This window comes from Polistes canadensis, unplaced genomic scaffold (assembly GCF_001313835.1).
Source record: "Polistes canadensis isolate GaletaPanama2010 unplaced genomic scaffold, ASM131383v1 scaffold_96, whole genome shotgun sequence".
NCBI classification, from domain to species: Eukaryota; Metazoa; Arthropoda; class Insecta; order Hymenoptera; family Vespidae; genus Polistes; species Polistes canadensis.
In genome coordinates, this window is record NW_014569643.1 from 486,948 (window position 1) to 506,933 (window position 19,986).

The 19,986-nt window shown below is 31.2% G+C and overlaps 2 protein-coding genes and 1 long non-coding RNA gene across 5 annotated transcripts in view; 1 reads left to right on the plus strand and 2 right to left on the minus strand.

Annotated features, from left to right (window-relative positions):
- The window catches only part of LOC106787273 (general odorant-binding protein 56d), a 2,681-nt gene extending 1,352 nt beyond the window's left edge, over nt 1-1,329 (minus strand). Inside the window, exons 1-3 of the mRNA XM_014749489.1 lie at nt 878-1,329; nt 688-769; nt 249-340 (exon numbers count right to left, since the gene is read on the minus strand). Coding sequence (XP_014604975.1) covers nt 249-340; nt 688-769; nt 878-943 — 240 coding nt within the window. The 5' untranslated portion in view covers nt 944-1,329. The remainder of the gene's footprint in view (nt 1-248; nt 341-687; nt 770-877) is intronic.
- The window catches only part of LOC106787275, a 54,410-nt gene that overhangs the window by 21,807 nt on the left and 12,617 nt on the right, over nt 1-19,986 (plus strand). For both annotated transcript variants that reach the window (XR_001381767.1, XR_001381768.1), the window contains exon 2: nt 14,784-15,049. This is a non-coding gene — a long non-coding RNA (uncharacterized LOC106787275). The remainder of the gene's footprint in view (nt 1-14,783; nt 15,050-19,986) is intronic.
- Nucleotides 1,330-19,986, minus strand: part of LOC106787271 (general odorant-binding protein 72-like) — a 29,600-nt gene continuing 10,943 nt past the window's right edge. Inside the window, exons 1-5 of one of the 2 annotated variants that reach the window (XM_014749486.1) lie at nt 2,717-2,912; nt 2,524-2,602; nt 2,275-2,363; nt 2,037-2,148; nt 1,330-1,925 (exon numbers count right to left, since the gene is read on the minus strand). In XM_014749486.1, coding sequence (XP_014604972.1) covers nt 1,840-1,925; nt 2,037-2,148; nt 2,275-2,363; nt 2,524-2,602; nt 2,717-2,809 — 459 coding nt within the window. In that variant the 5' untranslated portion in view covers nt 2,810-2,912 and the 3' untranslated portion in view covers nt 1,330-1,839. Of the gene's footprint in view, nt 1,926-2,036; nt 2,149-2,274; nt 2,364-2,523; nt 2,603-2,716; nt 2,913-19,986 lie in introns of those variants that run through there. The other variant, XM_014749487.1, reaches the window with a different exon arrangement.

Consider the following 19,986-nt stretch of genomic DNA (forward strand, 5'->3'; position numbering starts at 1 on the left):
ATTACGTAAGAATAATTATCTTATTCGGATAAGTAGTTTCTTTGATTGTAATGATAAAATTTATATATATCTTTGATCTATTTTTGTCGTAATACCACTTAGAAATAATGATCTTAATACAGCTAATAATATTATTATTATTATTTTTTTTTTTTTTTTTTTTTTATGAAAATGTAATAAAAAATTAAATTCTTTAAATATTTAAATTCAATTTTGAATCTTTAAAATGAAAATAAAAATTAACTTACGGCTTTGGATAAAGTCATAATGCATCTAAAGTAACATTGGAGTTTTGGATCAGGTGGAAATTCGCCTTTTTGCGATGCATTATCCAGTAATTCTGTAAAGATTTTTCTACATAGCAGTCATTCTTCATTTCATAAAAACGAACTGATAATTATTTATAAGTGTTTAAACTGTTTTTTTTTATTGCGGAAAAATTAAATGTATGAGCTCATAACATTGAAGTAAATATTTTAGACACCACTGCAATTTGCGTTTTTAATGAATTTTTTGCGACAAAAAATTACATCTAGCTTGTTAAATATATCAATAAATAATCGAAGGTGTTTTTGTATATTTATGTACCTGTCGTATCTTTGATCCTTGAACTAATATTAAAACGAAAATAGAAACAACAAAAAAGTAATTTTCTTGTTCATAAATATTCAATATTATACTACGCACCTTTCGAAGCACCTACTTGATTCGCGCAAGTTTTTCTCGCCGATTTAATTGCGGTTCTTATTTGCTCCATAGACATTTTTTTCTAACGTTCAAATAAAAGAAATTCGAAGTTATCAATTAAATTCAATTTTAAAATTAGTATTAATTTGTTGTGTTAGAATATATCGTACGAAAAGAAAAAGAAACTCACACTTTCCGCGTCGTGAAAATTCGCCAGAACGACGATTAGGATGACGAAAATAATCGCAGCCTTCATTTTGTCGATTAAAGTAGATCCTTCTGGATATTGTTGTTTATTCGCGTTTTCGTATAAATCGTTGATTGGAATAAAATAAGAAAAAAATTGATTGTGCTTTTCACGATGAATTTTTCAACAACGACTTGTCTTTGGAAACGTTCGGAGCTTCTTTTATAACGTCCTTTAAAATCGTATCAGAGGGAGAACGGACAATTTTCGTTTCCTTCTTTCTATGGCAGGTACGAATTTAATGTCTCGAACCATTTCATTACCCTGCAATTTGATATCACGTTTGGTGCCAGCATGACGAACGTGTCTATAATATGTATGGAATATAATAGTATACATATATGTAATATTTCTTTCCACCTTCATTTCCCAAACCTCGACATTTAAACGTTGTCTTTTTTTTCTTTTATTTCCCTCGTTTATTACACAATCAAAAAATTTGCACGTATAATTTGGATATTATTACGAATACAAATTTGCGATATCTTATCGAATGTAAATGTTTTAATATAATATTTTTCATTTCCAATTCGTGACAATATTCAAGCTTAAAACAAAGTCAAACAATAGAATTAATTAATCAGGTATAAACATTTACAATATTTTAGTAATAATAATTCATTATGTGAAGTCATTTAATGAACAACGTACGGTAATATAAAATAGCGTGTAATTTTATAATACGTTTTATTTATAATTTTTTGTACAATCAAACAAATAAGATTGTCTTACAAAACAAAAATCGTATTATAATTATTTGTTTAAATATAAATCAAACGATGATACTCAAATGAACGAATGTTCGCATGATCGATCGAAACATTGTCTTCCTCCATTCTACGATCCATTGGACGATATTTCTTGATGGTTGTTTTCTTGTTTATTTTTTATTTGAAAAATTGGATTTAAGGAAAGAAGAAAATATCAGGATTTTCATTGTAATTACACTTGACGTAGTTGAAGGCCGTCACGCATATGTCGTCGGCAGGTTCTGCGCGAAACGTAACAACGAGATAACAATATTTTCTTTAAAGCTATTTTACCCGAACATTTAAAATTCCCTCTTTGTTTCGTTGCTGTTATTTGTTTAATTAAAACTTACCCAATGCTCCGCACTTTTTTGCGGAAGCTTTCATTGCATCCTGCATGTCGACCGGCATCATCATCTCGACTTGTTTGATCACCATATCAACATCCACTTTTTGATTTTTAAACTTAAACAAAATATACAAATTCATTTCTACAAATTCGAACGAAAGAATTTTCAATTGTGTGTAGAACTATTTACAAAATTTTTCCACCTTCACGTTGAATAAAAAGTCAATTTTATGATACTTTACCGTGCGAATTGTTTTCATAACGCACTGCGTGTAGCACTGTAAATCGTGATCCTCCGGAAATTGCCCAGTCTTCAATCCATCCACGAGTTCTACATTTAACAGATACGAATCGATTTTAAACATTTTTCACGTACATATAGAATTCAAGATATTATACAGAATCTTTCAAAATATGTAAGAATACGTAATATGATTAATTAATGTGACTTCATTTTGAACAAATAGCAAAATGATTTTCTAACGTTTCACCTGTTTTAACACCGGTCTTCGTTATACAACTATTTCGAATTCCTATAGCTGTTTTTTGCATTTGTTCGAGCGTCATTGCCTACGTTATAAACAAAATTATTAACGAAAGAAAAAAGAAAAAGAACACAAAAAATAAAATAAAACGAAATGTTCACTTGAATTTCAATTGAGTGTTTAGAATAAATACACTTACACCGTCTATCAATCGAAAACGTTCGAGAACACATCCGAGAATAAAAATCGTAAGAACAAATCGTTTAAATAGATTTCTATTAATACTCGACATTTTGAAATGAATTTACGATACGAGATTCTCAATGATGCGACACACACTGGATCGAACTGTTTAGAAAAATACGAAATACGTTTTCTCGAGTCTTTTTATAAAGCGTTCGAGTTTTTCTCAAATTGAGGGGAGGAATTTCAACGTATCCTTAACGTACCGTCTCGTTAATTCGTAATTCTATAGAATTTCTTTACAATGGATATCCGTATTTTTCCCTATTGACGACATCTTGCATGATCTTTATGTAATAACAAACGAGCGGTTTTCGGGAGAACGTAGTTGGTATTTAAAGTAAGCTCTCGGATTATATTACGTATAATAGCAAATCTGATTAAATATTTTTCTTCTTTTTTTTTATTTATAACCAATTTTTCAAATGATTTTTACCTACGATGAGTAGGTATGCACGAAGTGTTGGTAGGTTTAGCGTTAAGAATATGCTTGTCCTTGAAGGAAAAAGGATTAGATAATTTAAGGGAAGCACGAGTTTGGCAAAATTTGGAGACTCTTTGCTTTAACCAACCCCTTTCAGGTCCTCCTCTCTTGTAGGAGCGTTCAATACCACGTGACGACTCCTCTTGCTAATGTCGAACCCTTGTATCTCGAGAGGCAGCCCTACACACAAAAGAAGAAGCATCTGTCCGGACGAGAAACTACTCCGTTACTCCTTCTTCTTCTTTTTCTTTTTCTTCTTCTTCTTCTTCTTCTTCTTCTTCTTCTTCTTCTCTTAAGCCATAAACGCGCCATTACTCTGACGGTTGCTGGTTGGCCTTTCTCAAGAAGCTCGATAATTACATTTTTTTGTCTTCTTCTTTTTCTTCTTCTCTCTTTCTTTAATCGAAAAGTAAATCCCTCCCCATTGCTATTAATTTCCACCTGATCGTTTTCTGCCTGGACGGATCTCAATAACGAAGGTCATTCTTATTCGAGTCCTTATCTTCAGTAGTCTTACGAATTTTTTCTTCAATTCCCTAATTTTTATAAATTACTGTTACTTCTTACTTTGATTATTTCTTTTTCTACTTTAGATCTATCTTTCTTATATTGGACTTTTTATTCTTTTCGAAATATTTCTAGGGTATTTTAATCAAAACTATACGCAAGTGTATGCATTGGTATAGGATGGAATTAATGTACAAGACGTTGGAATCGAGTAGAAGATTAGATAGATGAAAAGTTAATGTATTTCAATATTATAGTACATACTGCGTAGAGAGAAAGTTGAGATTTATCATCTCCTTTTTTTCCCGGAAAGAAGAAAAAACCTTCGTTCAAAACGTCATGGAAGGGAGGGAGGGGGTGGGGGAGAATGTATTTTCTATTTCTTCTACTCGAAGTAAAAGAAAGTATAAATAATATTATTGATTAGAATATGATTGATTTAATATTTATTTATCGAAAACAAATTTTATGGAAAATCATGGGAGGAGAAGAGAAGAGAAAAGAAGAAAGTGCGGTGAGGGGGGGGGGGAACACGCGGGTGGAACGGTAAAGCGAATAAACGAGTATTAGATAATTATGTATTTTACGTATTTAGATGAACTCGAGAAGAAATCGTACAAACATGAAAATATCCTTAGAGTTCTGAACGCTCGGCATGAGAATAATATGACGTCTAAAGCAATAACGCCAACGGCAACGCCACCCGAATTAAACACCTCTTATGAACCGGTAATAAACAGTGCACTGTGCTGCCTTTTCTTATGCAAAAAAAGACATTTGCACAAGTAATGTATTCTTAATATATTTAATCATCCGTTTCGTTTTTGTTCTTTCTATTATATAGTAGGTATTTTCAATATACTATTTTTTTTTTCTTCCTTTTTTTTATCGACGCATATGAAGGAATAATAATTTTACCGGATAAAAAGACCAAATATTATGGAGAAGATAAAAGCTAATCGTTGTTTTTGTCTATTTCACGATTATATCCAAACGAAAAAAAAAAACTTGTTGGAATCAAGGTGAAAATAAAAATAAAGCAGATCTTTTTATATATATATATATATATATATATATATATATATATATAAAAAATTATTTATTTCATCTACTTCGTGCGATTTTATTTAAACGAGACATAAAGAAATATAAAAAAAGGGAGTGGGGAAAAATAAAAAATGATAGGGAAAATGTGATAACTTGTAGTGTGTTCTTCGTTACACATCCGGCACACATAGATACCTGAATGCATACGAAGAAATAAATCAACGTGACTCACAAACTCGTTTTTCCTTTAACGTATTGGACAAACAAAAATAAGTTAATATTAAAGTTAGTTTAAAAAAAAAAAAGTAAAAAAGAAGAATAAAAACAATATAAGTTGCATTACCAGTTCGTGTTTATAGTACTCATCGCTTTTATCATTTAGGTTTCATAACTATTTCTTTCTTTTTCTCTCATTTGTTTTTGTTCCTTCTTTTTTGTCTTTTTAGTTCTCGTGACTAGAGTTTGTAACAGGAAATGACTAATAAACGATTTTGTGGCATATCACTGAACGATTTTTTCTCGTATGCTTGACAGATGGTAGCTCATGTACGATGATCGCACACTCCTACACGTTTCCTGAAACAACAACGAATAGTTTCGTTTAGCGATAAACAAATCAAGAGTGTAACGCTCCTTAAATCACAAACATTCGTACGAGCTCAAAAGAGACATGATATTATACGTTCGTTCCGATTGATAGCCATTGTTACGATTCAATTCAATGAATTATAAAAGTATTCAATACTCAATATTACTTGTCGTTCGATATACATTTATTCGGGTCGTTATCTTAATAAGATATTAATCGTATTTTCATTATTCATTCATTCTTTCTAATTAGAAATGTGCAATACAATGTAAACAAAAATATATGTACGAATTTATGTAATATTTATTCAATTAGTTTATAAGTAACTTTTACAATTTTGTTCTTTTCTTTCTTAATTAAATACAATATTTATCTATAATTAATATTGAATACAATATCTAAAAGATATATTAAATCATCATTTGTTATATTTTATCTGATAAAGTTGAAAATACATGTGTAAATGTAAGGATTAAATGTTGAAATGAATAGAATTATTTAATGACTGATGAAATCGGTTCATTAACAATACATTTTTGATCACGTAAAGTACTTAGGTAGGATAACGTAATACGTATTTTGGTTGTTCTCTATATAGGAACACTCGAAACATACGTGTGATACGGATAGATAATAATAGTACTTTAACACACGAAGTCGAGTATGGTCAAAACAAAGGTAGATAGTAACGAGACGTGACATGGGCCAATTAACGAGAGTCGATCGTTTTGATTTAATTGCTGCTGAATACCTATATAGGGATACACGTGTATGTGTTGTATATTTTGCGAGGGGAATAATCGTGCTTTTGTATCACGTGTATGTATATACGCGTGTGCGTGCACGTGCACGTGTTATGTATATCTGTTACTCGCGAATCGTATTTTATCTTGTGTCACGATAATATTCATGATATGGCAATGAAGGAACGAACGTCGTAAAGTTAATTAAATAATAAATTTTCATTATAAATCTTTTATCATCTAATTTTTTTTCTATTCCAGTTTATTATACAAATTTAATGCAGTTCTACAAAAATATATAAAAATATAATGATGGTTGTTTATTTTATTTTATTTTCTTATTCTAATTAGGAATTCTTCAATTTCATGTTTTTATATTGGAGTTCAGAGTTTATATTAAGAATCTCAACTATTTAAGAGTTTAATTTCAAGAATGATTGGGATTCAAAGTAGCTTAGAATGATGGAAATAATGAAAACATTTTTCGAGAAGGTATAAGAAACGTTTCATCTAACAACGCACACGATTACAAACCTCGTGTCCGCACGTTTATTAATACACAACGTGTTTTTTTTTTTTTTTTTTTTTTTTTTTTTTTTTTTTTTCTTTTTCATTTTTATCTTCCTACCAACTAACGCATATGCTTCTCGTGCAAAGAGAGAGAGAGAGAGAGAGAGAGAGAGAGAGAGAGAGAGAGAGAGAGAGAAAGAGAGAAAGAGCACTAGGTATATTTTGACTGCGTGATTCATTAGCACGTACGTCTTCGTTCCAAGCTTTGCATCCACGTGTGCTTTGCACCGTTTTTGGATCATTACTAAAATTATATATCGGCACGTTCTGGAAAAGTAATATAAACGCAATTCATGAATTCATTAAATTTCGATCGAACGCGAATTTAATGAATTACTTTGTTTTCATAAAAGTTATTTAAACAAAATAATATAAAATAAACTAAACGTATGAATAAAAGCGTAATTTATATATACAATCAAATAATAATAATTATAATTATTTCTATACGCTATATGAAGAAAAAAATAACAAAAATAAATGACAATTTGCTTGTTCTTTAATAAATACCTGGTAATACCAATACATACACCAATTACTTAATTAAAATTTAAGTATTTCAAAGAACTAAATAAACATAATCGAACAATCATAGAAATTAGGTTTAAAATTATGTATCATTTTTTAAGATACCTTACATACTTATATATGTTATAGGCAAAGTGGGAAATGCCAGGCGTTTTTAGGCAATGTAGGAAACAGAAAAATGATAATTCTCTAAAATGACACTTCTATAAATTGAAACTTATTCTATTCGGTGGGTTATTACCCACTGGTATTTATCGTAATAGAAGATTATTGCATTTTGACTGATATTCATAAAGATCACCATGGAAAATCTGTCTCTTTTGTTCCTTATCATAGCGGAAGATAAGTTAGGTTTAGAACGAAATGTTTCATATCTGCATTCTATTGAAAATCATTCGAAACGAATCGGAGATGTATTTCTTATTTTGCCGGTTTCTCATTTGTCATTCTACAGAACGTCTAGGAAATGTGAGATATATGAATTAATTTCCTACATTGCCGGTTAGTTTTAGGCCTAATGCATTTAGGCTTTAATGCCTAGGTATTGTTCACAATGCCGGATTGCCTATTTTGCCTATAACATATATAAATACACGTACAATGTGTTTATAACTGGTTGTTAATGTTTGCGAGCATGGTAGTGATAGTGATGATGGTGGTAGTGATGGTGGTGGTGATGGTGGTGGTGGAAGAAGAGGTTGATGGTGATGTCGGTGTTAATGCTATAAGCAGTGGTACTCGAGGTCACATCGTTGCTAGATCATCCTACTTTAAACGTATTATTTTTCTAATTAATTTCTTCGACAAATTTTCTTAAATATAACATTTTGGCAGTAAAATTATTTGTTTGCGTTAACTTGCAAAGTGTTTTGCATTAAAGTGAAAGATTTATTTCAAGAATGTGATCGATAAATTTTTGTATTGGTGAAAGTGCGTATTTGTGCGTGTACGTGTGCGTAAAATGTGTATTCGAGTGTGATCGTGTACGTACGAAGAAAATGAAGTTTGGTCGTTCCTCAGAGGATTAAACCCCACGTGAACAAACTAAAACCGAGTTTAAACGGCAATAGGATACTTCACGGTGGTTTGCTTGACACGTGGAATTGAGAGAACCGAAGGGATCAGACTTCTCTCCTACATTTTAGTCTTTTCATTATTCATCCATCTATCTCTGGGTAGAGTTTCTAGCACGAAGTAAGACTTCCCTTTTCTTTTATGTTGTCCCATGTAGATATTATTTAAACACTCACACGTGCACCGCGTACGTATCTATTTGTTGAATTATACGAATCGGTCCTCTCGGTTGTTTAGTTTTGATTTTACGAATGAAAGATGGTTTTTACAAATTTGTTAAAATGAAGAAATGAAGACAATGTTTAGGGCGAATTGTTTTACAATTCTTTCAACCGGATATTTGATAATTTAAGGAATCCACCGGTAAAGTTTTGTTTTTATCTTGGAAATACCAAGGGAACGTTTCATTCAGACAGCAGGAAGTACGGCCGACGCATTCGTGGAATGTAGCTTCTGTGGAAACGCGACTCCATGAACTCGGTTCGCGACCTCTTCAAAACACTTATTTCTGATTTCGCGAAAAACATATATTTTTCGACATACGTTCTTTTTCGTGTCGTATGTTCTTTTTCCCATTTTTGTTCTCCTTCATCTATTTCTTCTTCTTCTTCTTCTTCTTTATTTTCTAAGAGAAGAAAACAATTTAAGGATATCGAATAATACTCGTTACGATAAAAGGTATCTTCGATAAAATCACCTTTAGTACTTTTGTATTAAGAATCTTTCTTCTTGTGCGGCAACTTGCACGTGGCTTTGCAAACGTTTTCATCGACTGATTATATAGAAACGTATATTGGGACTGAATAAAATGGTTCGAGAACACACCACGATAGGATGTTCTTTACTTTTAGTATGTTTTTCTTATCTCTTCTACGTGTTCTTCTCTGACATATATAAAAGCCTCTATGTATGTGTAATGTGTAAGAAAAAGAAAGAGAGAAAGTTTGTAGACGTGCATTTAAGGATGTAAGTGAAAAAAGTGTGTGTGTTTGTGTATTTGAATGTAGGAGTGATAGAATGAAAATGTGTGAATAAGAGGAATGTATGAGTGTATGACTGAAAGAGACACATATGAATGTGTGAGTAGGGAGTTTCAGGGAAAGAAAGAGAATAAATATGTGTGCGCGTGTGTGTGTGTGTATGTTTGAGCGAATAGGTTAAAATTTATTAAGTCGACCTACGACACCGAGACTGCTCGTGTATTCGAGCGTATGCACATTGATAGTATATATAGTCGTTTGATCTGGAAGAGAGAATTCCGTATTAGAGAAACGTTAGGTCGATATGTTTATCGTTCGAGGCGTTAAGTGGATCCTACATTTTACGTGGGTGGATAGGCAAGCAAGACTCGTTTGTTCTCTTCTTCTATCATTTTCTTTGTCTTCCTTTTTTTTTTTTTGTCTTAAATACACTAGGCGTATAGTAGTGAGTGAATATTTAAGTCGTCTCCAAAGTTTCTTGCTTTTTCTTATCAAGTTTTTACCTGGACAATATTTCTTACTTTTTTCTTCTTTGTTTTTCTATAAAAATCATTTAACGATTTAAGAGTATAATTACAAAATGATTATGATTAAGGTGTTTTATGTTTTTTTATCTTAGCTTACTGGAAACATTCTTAAAGTTACGCCGATATATTTTGAAACATTCTGTATATATATATATATATATACTTAATTTCTATAGGACAATACATAGTATAATACGACTATATAAAGTCCGAAGGACGAAGATACGAAAGAACGCGAATAAACGGACGTTCTCGTCAAGGCTCGTTTCAATTCCGAAGAAGTTTTCTTCTTAGTAAGGGTATGCGGGTAGAATCGTTCGGTCAATTTAAGATAATTTTGTCTTGGGATCGAGCACAACTACGTTTACAACTATACCCTCCTGTTTCCTTTCTCTCACATTTTTGTTCCTTCTCAAATTGTATTTTTTCTTTTACTTTTAACGAAGTTTACGTATACGCGTTTGATATATATTACTTTTTTATTTTGTCAGTTGACCACGTCTTGTAATTTCGAAAAGAGTATTTTCTAACGTTAGTAGATCACGGTAAGAAGAAAAAAAAAAGGGACGACGATGTTCGGTTGTTGTGTATTCCTGTGAAGAAATTCCTGCTTAAAGGAAATAAAAAAAGGTCAACTTTTAGGAGTTGGAAAATGATTGCGATAGATTTCGCACCCTTTTTAAGAAAAAAACCGTGGTTGTAATTTTGGGAACTGTCAGTCCTCCCCTCTTTTTATGAAAAATTCTTTCATCGGATTATTAAAGTAAACGAATGAAATGATTTCTTATGTAATCATAAATTTCGTTTAGAATTTGGTAAAAATTCATTTTCTAATTCGGATAGAATGTATAATATATAATGATAAGGTCGAAATAGTTGTCTGCGGTTTTGCAGTACGTGAAACTATGCACTCTAATGCCTTAGAGATCGAAATCATGGAGGACAAAACAACAGGCATCGTACCCTTGACTCTTGACCCCCATTGTCTTTAAATTAAATCCATTGTGTATCCCTTCGGTGTGTTTGAAACTCGGTTAAAACTTTGCTCGTTAGGACCTGCGGTATTACACAAATTTCTTAATAATTAGAGAGTTTCAGTTATATATCTGGAATAATGTGCTATTTATATTAGTGTCATTTCTCTTTAGTTAAATACAGGTAATTAGCATCTTAACGTAGATAATTATCGCGTTATTATTTCCCCTTAAAAAAGAAAATAATTTCTTTAGCGAATAATGCAATGTCAAATTCATTCATTTAGGTTTTTGAGGATATTGAAGGTAATCGAGCGATTCTTCTCAATTCGTTTCACCCTTTATATTCTTTAAGAGTATACGTCAGAACCTTGAAAGCACTCATGCTTGCAAGGCGAATATAATTAAGAGTATATTAAATTCGTAGAACGTCGATGTTCGCCCTTAGGCGAACACACCCTTTTGTTATCTGAAATATAATTTGGTGAAAGGGGAACTGAATTTTCAAACAATTATTCCATCATCTTAGAGCTCACAATTCAAACAAATATTATCTTTCCTATCAACAATCCCGTAAACGTTATCTTTTTTATTATTTAATTTTTTATGCAAATTTTCTTTCATTCTTTATTAATCTTTAGGCAAGTTTATTACAAAGTTCTTATAAATGTTTAGATAGGAGTACGGAGGGTCGTGCTAAACATAAACAAAGGATATAAACGATTGACATAGTCAAACTGTATGACAAGGAGCCAAGGTTCAGTCGTTTGCCAGTTCTCGGTGTGAGTGTGTTTACAAGCTTTCGTAGTGACGCGACGTATAATTAAACTATGTAAATTTAATTAGAAATTTAGGAAAGTCTTAGAAAATAATAGAGTAATATTATACTCGATTAAAAATAATTTTAAATACGAATACAGATACATACATGTGTGTGTGTGTATATATAAAAAAAAAACAAATGAAATCAAAAGTTATAAAACGTTAATGTTAGAAAATAATAAAGTAATTCTGTATCATTAAATTATATAGGATCGATACTCGATGAAACTTTCTCTAGGATCTTTAGATTTTTGTAAATAATCTCGTGTCGATAAATCTTTACCGAGAGAACGCGTGACGTAGCGTTTTAAGTTTACTTTTAAGTTACTAATGATCTCAACGTCGCGTCGAGGAAGCAAACGATGCACTCTGTCTTTGATTGGTCTCGATTAAAATCTACTTGCGAAATTCGTTCGTACGTTCTTCAACGAGTTACGAACGAGAGTCAACGTTCTCAAGTAGGTACAGGTATCGAGATTATTACTCGAGTACTTTTAATGGGATCAAAGCTAATTACGTTAATTATTAGATTAAGTAATAAATTTTTATAAAAGGGTAAACAAGTAGAGATTAAAATTACCGTTACGTTATTATTAATCATTATCGTATATCTCCGTATACTTTTCATCGAAGTATTAACATAATCGCGAGAAATATTTTTACATTTTATTTTGATTCATGTTTATTACCAGAGTATTATATTAATAATAATTGTTATTAACGTTGTTACAGCAATAACATGTTATAGATTTTCTTTTCTAAGAGAATAAAAAAGAAAATATTTCCTCAAAGCCAAGTTCAAATGGGAGAAAACAACGGATTTGTTTTATTTGATCCTTAATTTTTTTTTTTCCTTGAAAAAGGTAGGAAGAAATGACTATTCGCGTTTTTATTTTGTCCGGTATTTGAGGGAATCCGGTACTTGGCTCAACTTTCTCGAGATAAGGGTAATTCCTTCTGTTTCATTTTGACACTTTCTTTCCGTCCTCGAGATAAGAAGTTAACTTCGATGAAAGAAATTTTTCTGTATATATATATATACATTCCTTCATATTTATCTTCGTGTATAAACATACCTCAACTCGCATAATCCAAATTTCCAATAGGATGGATCGCACGACGAATTAGATTTCTACAATTTAATTAGATAAAAATTAAAATTTCTACAAATAAATAATAGATTCTTTATATATAAATTCTAAAGATAGTAATGAATGATTCTTAATTCATTAGCTGCCACGATTCCCATTTGGGGATTTTGTAATCTTATGTACACATCTCGGTTATATCTGGACTGCATAGAAAAATGGCATAAATAATAGCTACTTTTGTATGTATAAGATAACGCATATAACAAAAGAAATAGTTTCTTATTAGAGTTTTCTTTCATGCAATCTGCCACAATCCTCATTTGGAAATTTTTTAAAAACAAAACAATTTGGCAGTCAATGGCCAGTTGATTTGGCAGTTAATGTTTCTAGTTATTTTCTTATACATTTTTCATTTAATGCGGGACATTTAGTATCTTCTCGTGGTTATTATTATCGTTGTTATTATTACACAAGAGACAATATAATAGATTTAATTCGACACTAATATCGTAATTATCGTTTTTTATATAATAAAAAGAAAAAATACAAAGTTATGATACTAATGAATCTTATAATCAGTCGGTTGATAAATAAACTATTTCGACCTCAGTTCGATTTCTCTCTTGAATTTATCTGAAAGAGAGAAATTATTGTTTTTAAAATGTTTCGAAGAGTGTTCTCGCTAAATAACAGAGTTACGATCTCTCTCTTTCTCTCATTGGTTATATCTTTCGCAAGGTACTCACGGTCGATAATTCACGATCATAAATTCGGAGATTCTGAAACGAGTTTTCGAATCGTGTGCGATTTAATCCCCCAAGTATGCATGAGCTTATATACTCTGTGTATTTTAAATCTCTGCATGAAATTAAAAAAATAAATAATACAAAATTTAAAACAAAACTTTCTTATTAATTATTTATTTATTAGTAATTATCTTTGTTAGATTATATTAACAAAAAATTCGTTTGTTTTCATACTCGTTGTACTTTCAATTAAACGATAGAATCGTTGAAATATCCAGATAAAGAAAGAAAGTAAAGGAAACCAACGACCGAATGATAACAGAAAATGAAAACTCCTGTTTGATTATTTTACGTTGATTAGTAGCATAAAATAATAATTTGGAATATTGGACGAGAAACTTTTGATCGTTTCGTTGTTACCATTTTCAAAATTATACGGAACATAATTTAGATTACAATCGATATTGGATTATCTCGTTGGTTAATTACGGTAGAGAATAAATTGCATGATTATTCATGAACGTTAATACTACGAGCATAAGCTCGAAATTAGTTTCGTTAGTTCGCGTTAGAATTATCCGAAATTTTCTTTACTTCATATTCGATGAAATTCTACGCGTTCCTCTGCTTCCTTTTTTTTTTTTTAATTATTTATATTTCATTCAAAATCTATATAGTTTTTATTTTATTATTATTATTATTTATTTTAAAAAATATTAGTTTATGCATAATAATGGACGGTAAAATAAAGTTTTCCGTTTTTCTTAGCACCGCTAGTTTCATTGACTCGTACCTTTCTAACACCATTACTTCACCTCTTGGAAAATAAGAATATACATTCCCATAGGATTTCCCCATCGCCATTGTATTCTCGCAATATATCCGCGAAGTACGATTTATCCGCTATTCTAACTTTATCTCATTTCTACTATTAAACGATCTAACAACAGAGTGAGAGGAAATTGTTCTCATGCTTGTTATATTCCTTCCTAAGGTCACGGCCTTGAAACTATCCACGACACAGTTATTTTCTTCTAATTAAATGATTACACTCGATTAAAATATATAATTATGGGGATTTTTGGAAAATCAGATTAAAAATATTCAAGCGAGAAAGCAAACGTTGGCTAATATTTAAACAAAACAAAAATAACAAGATCGTCGAGAATTGATAATTAAAATAAATAAAAAAATAAATAAAAATAATAAAATTCGATCTAATTTGAAAAATATTTTAATTACATATCAGGATCTATATATAATTAATAAAATCGTAATTAAAAGTGTTCCTTTGTATTTATTTCATTTTCAATCACTTAAAATAATTTTTTCTCGTTTCAGATGATAGTGATGAAAGACGGTTAAGAAATCAACGTGTTTGACCGATGACACGAATTGCATTGGTGTTCGTCGAAAAGGAATCAACGTGCGAGCCCTTTTTCATTTCAACTTGGACAACTTTTAATTAATCATTCGTTACAGTCTACTCAAAGAGGTCGAGGCATCGTGATTAATATGAAAACACGATGACGTCTTTGGTTCAAAGAGATTTCGAGTCTCCAAGAAAGAGGGAATCCACTGGTAGCAATGCATCCAGTTATTTACTTGTAAGTACACTGCTCACGTGTATGTAATTAACGCCCACGTTAATAAACAAAATTCATAATTTACACATTTAATCGTTGTCTATATGCAGCAAAGAATGAGTTACCATAAAGACAAAATTTCAACAAAAATTATTATTATTATGTAAATTACCGAAATCTTGTAGGTATTTACTTCGGGTTCATTAATCAAGAATGGTTCATTTATATTTCATTAATAATCATCGTCATGTTGATCGCGACGTGTAGAAAATATCCTTGAGATATATATATATATATAAGAGAAGAAGAAGAAGAAAGAAAGAAAAGTAACTAAGGATAATTTTGTAAAGCATGTCCTAATCGTTTTCCGCTTAATCATCGGTGAAAGTTAATTCATTGGTGTACATATATTTAATGTTCGTTGAAATAAAAAAAAAAAAAGTAGGACCGTTTAATCGAAAATGTCATTTAAAGTTTTCACGAATGAGCGTATAATTAATGAGTTACATCTTTGATCCTGGTGCGAAGAAAGATCATTGGCTACAACTTTCTTTTCTTTTCTTCAATCTTCCTTGTAAACTGATTTACGATCTTCGACGTAAACGATCATTTAATAATTCATTTTGACATTTTATTTTTGTACAAAAATATATTCTAAATATTAACGTAAAAATATAGAATCGTATTTAATTGACTTAATCTTAATATAAAATCAATTGGAAAATGAACAAAAGGAAAAAAGAAATTTTCGATTGATTGGTAATAGAAAAATATTAATTAATTATTTCATAAAAAGAAAGAAAGGAAAATATTTTTAATTAATAATATGATGTTGAATAAATTCAAGAAATATCATGGGAGCTTTATCGTAGAATCAGAAAAATTTGACAAAGATTGATATCCCTACAATTGTGTTCAGTATAATATAAAACGGTATAATAACTTTTTTATAAAAATCAGTCTTGTAGATTTGCGTGTATATTTAGTTTCAAGAAAGCAAAAAGAAAAGAAGGAATCGAAGGATAGGTAGAAGTCTTTTACAAATTTTCTTTTTTCTTTCTTAAAAAAAAAAAAAAAAAGAGAAAATACGGAAAGAGAGATACAAGATGGAAAGAAAATTGCGTATGGCGGAACCAAATGGGAAGAGATGGTGTTCTCGAAGGGTCGAAGGGAGTAAAAGTGGTGCCATTTATCAGGAAAGACGATAAGTATCGTCGCGAGAAGGTCGAAAAAGAAAGAGAAAACAGAGCTAAGAAGAAGAAGAAGAAGAAAAGAAGAAGGCGGTGAAGAGGGATGAAGAGAATATGAAGGGGGTGGATTTAAGAGAAAGTAGTGGTGGAAGGAGGTGTTGGAAAATTTTCCTAGGTCAAACTTCCCTTATATTTCTAAAAAGAAGAGGAACTACATAAGAGAAAGTTTCTTCTTCTTCCAACCCTTGTTCTCGTACTTTCTCCCCTTATTTTACCTCCCTTCTCTCCACTATTATTATCGTCATCGTCGGCACTTTGATTAGATCCATTCTATTTGCTGTCTTTATTTTTTGCTATATTCTTTCAGAGAATTTGTATGTCTTTTATGAATTATTTCAAGAATCTTTTTCTCTTTTTTATATTTTTATATTTCATGTGCATTTATTTATGTTGATTTTGAGAATCTGGTGTCGTATGCTTAAAAATTGCAATCTCTGAAAATTGAACAATGGAAGATCATAGGATGGCATTATTTATATTTGACGAATTTTATATAAAAGGGGCTGAAAAATGGCGTTTGAGTTTCTCTCATCAACGAGTCAAACTGAGTTCACTTCAGTAGTAGTAGTAGTAGTAGTAGTAGCAGTAGCAGCAGTAGTAACACATACAACGAAGGGCTACGAAATCGTTTTTATGCAAATTCTGTCATAGCAGAAAGTTATGTTACTCGTCCTTTTGCTAGAATTAATGTTTCTCGTATATATCCTTTTCATTTCCTTACGCGTCAAGGAAAATGACAAGAGGAGAGACAGAATTTGATGAATAAACGCTTTTACTACCCCTATGAATTACTTCTTATCTCTTTGAAGGAGCAACGTTTACAAAATAAAAATGTATTTCTTATCTTTAAGCACTTTTCCCACTTTCTACGGAGGTATAGATGTAGGTGTACGGTGCGGATGTAGGAGGAGGATGAGGTAAAAGAAAAAAAAAATGAAGGAGAATAAGCACTTTTAAGGCGTCGAAGCGTCATAAACGTAGCTTTAGAAAGAAGAATGGTAGGTTGCAACTACTTGTGAATATTCAGCCGAGCATTAACTCGCACGGCTTACGTGGCTTCCTGGGGACGAAAGGACCATCTGTTCTTATCCACGTGCCAACCCATGTGCCAACCCATGTGCCAACCCATGAACGTTTTTAAGCCGAGAAAAGAGGGACGTAATATGGCCACTACTACTAACACTACCACTACTAACACATAAATAATCGAGTACATAAGTAGTACTTACTATGTGAAAAACAAAAGTAATAGAAAGAAAGAGAAAACCTGTATCGTTGCATAACTCTTGCCTATAGCCCATACTTTTTATCTCCCAAATTTTTCATTTTATTAACAACCTTTCTTTATTCTTTCCCATAAATTTCAAAAGTCTCCTTTAGCTTCGTTCGTTTTTTTGCCCCTTTTTTCTTAATCCCAATATTTTTCAACTTACGAATTTTCTGTACATTTTTTTTTTTTTGAAGTCCAGAATAATTTAAATATTGCGACGATAATTGTATTACTTGAAAATATCGTCCTTCGTTGAATTCGTGGATTCAAATTTGATGCTTTTAATAATATAATAAGAAAATGTTGTGCTAAGTCTAAAATATCAGAATATATTGATTCTGAAATCTACAGCAGGTCAGACACATTTCTCATTCGATTATATTAAATATAGGAGAAGAGAGAAAGAGGTAAGTTAATTACGTTATAATTACTTAGTGAGTAGTGGTAGGAGAAGGTACTTGAATTAATAATGAATTTAACGTAGTCGTGAAAATCGTATTCATTGTATGACAGCAGATGGCATTCTCTTTTAAGTCGAAAATTAATGATTACCAGTTGAGAAGGATTGATTCGACAATTTTAATGACGACTAGATTTTATATCTTCTATCTGTGTGTGTATTTGCGTATACGTGAGTTTAGTAAAGTGTACGAACTACCTTTGCAACCGAAAGGATATCGATACTCTCGATTTGCATATCGTTTTATTCACCGGTTTACCACCGGAAGCCAAATTAGCCATGCGTCCTGAATTTTTCATACACTTGTCTGCCTACTCTTTGTATATATACGGTGTCTTACTAGTCACGAATAAGATTTATTCATTGAATGAACTACATCGGTGTGTCTCTTCGACGTTGTAGAATGAATCGTCATAAACTTGACAAAGAAGAAAAAAGAATAAAAAGAAAAACAACAAGGAAATAGGTTATATCGGTTTTATTGAGCCACCCGGTAGAGTGCAATTTAGTCTAAGGCAAGTCGTCGTTCTAGTCACTTGGGTCGTGTCTCGAAAGTTTCTTCTGACTGAACTGTCGATATATTCTATCTGTGGACCTAACTGCGGCTTTACTTTGTCACGAAGCATCCTCCTTAGTCCTGTAACTATTAAAGGACGAACCAACCAACCTCTCTCGCACCTATCATATATAGTCCAAAGGACTAGCAAATTCATTGTCCTTCCGGCTAAAATTATTTTCCTTCACTAGAGCTTGTCACCGAACAACCAACAACCGTGGTTTCTATTCTTCTTAAACTTCAAAGGAAACTCCTAGATCATTAATATTACTGTTATTATTATCATCATCATCGTGAGATGTTCAAATACGATCTAATCAATCGTCTTAGATCTCTCTTTTCGAACGTTCCATTTTCCTTTTTTGTTTCGTTCGATATTTCTTTTTTCCTTTTTTTAGGATAGTATCGAAAAGGAAGTAGTCGTATATATGTATACCTTGAAATCTTGAAAAAAAAAAAACGACCGTGAGAAAAAATTTCGGCCCATCACTGTATTTTGAAGCCTTCGAACAGAATATTTTTCTTCTCTTGACATTTTTTCTATCATAAAAAATAAGCAATATATTAAAGGTGCTATAGTTAGGTGAAAGACCCTGTATAATATAGATTGTTTTGATTAGATGTTGCTATAGCAATGTAACGTAGGATGGAAAAGGTTCGTTCGCGTATTGATTCCTAGGTAAACTTGACGTTCTCTGTATGTGTAACCTACGAATAACGTTCGCTGTTAAAGTTCACTGCGATCATTCGCGTGTCAGTTGCATTAAACTCGATCTCGGTAATAATTCGTAAAAAGAAAAAACAAAAATATATTATTTTTATCCTTTTTTTAATTAAAGTGAAAGTATAGTGAAAAATCAAATAAAATTGTCTCTCAAGGTTCGCCTTCGATTGTGATTTACAGAAATAAAAAAATGAAAGGACAAGAAATTAAATAAATACAAGAAGTAGTGTGTTAGTGAAATATAATAATAACGTGATGTTTCAGAAGATAGTTTATAGAAATTGCGATTTATTATTTTTAACGAAAATCCTTAATTAAACAATAATTTTTCTTTCCCTATTTTTTTTATTAACTAAGTTAACTCTCAAGAGGAGAGCTCATTTATTATCAAAGTGCATTATCTCTGAAGGCGTTTATTTCCAAGACTAGAAGCTCGGTGTTTTACGACGTTCTTCCATTAAACTTGAAGTTCGAAGTACGTGGTTAGAATGTTTCTTAGTCTAGTCGATTATGAATATGTCGTTTTAATTAACTATCCTAATTTAAAATATAAACGTGCTGTGGACTGCTTGCATTAAAAATATAAACTATATAAAAGAAAGAGAGATGATTTAATTAGGAGACGAGATTATTCAATTATTGTGATTTTGAAATGCACTTATTATTGGAATTTTAATTCATTTCTTTTTTTTTTTTTT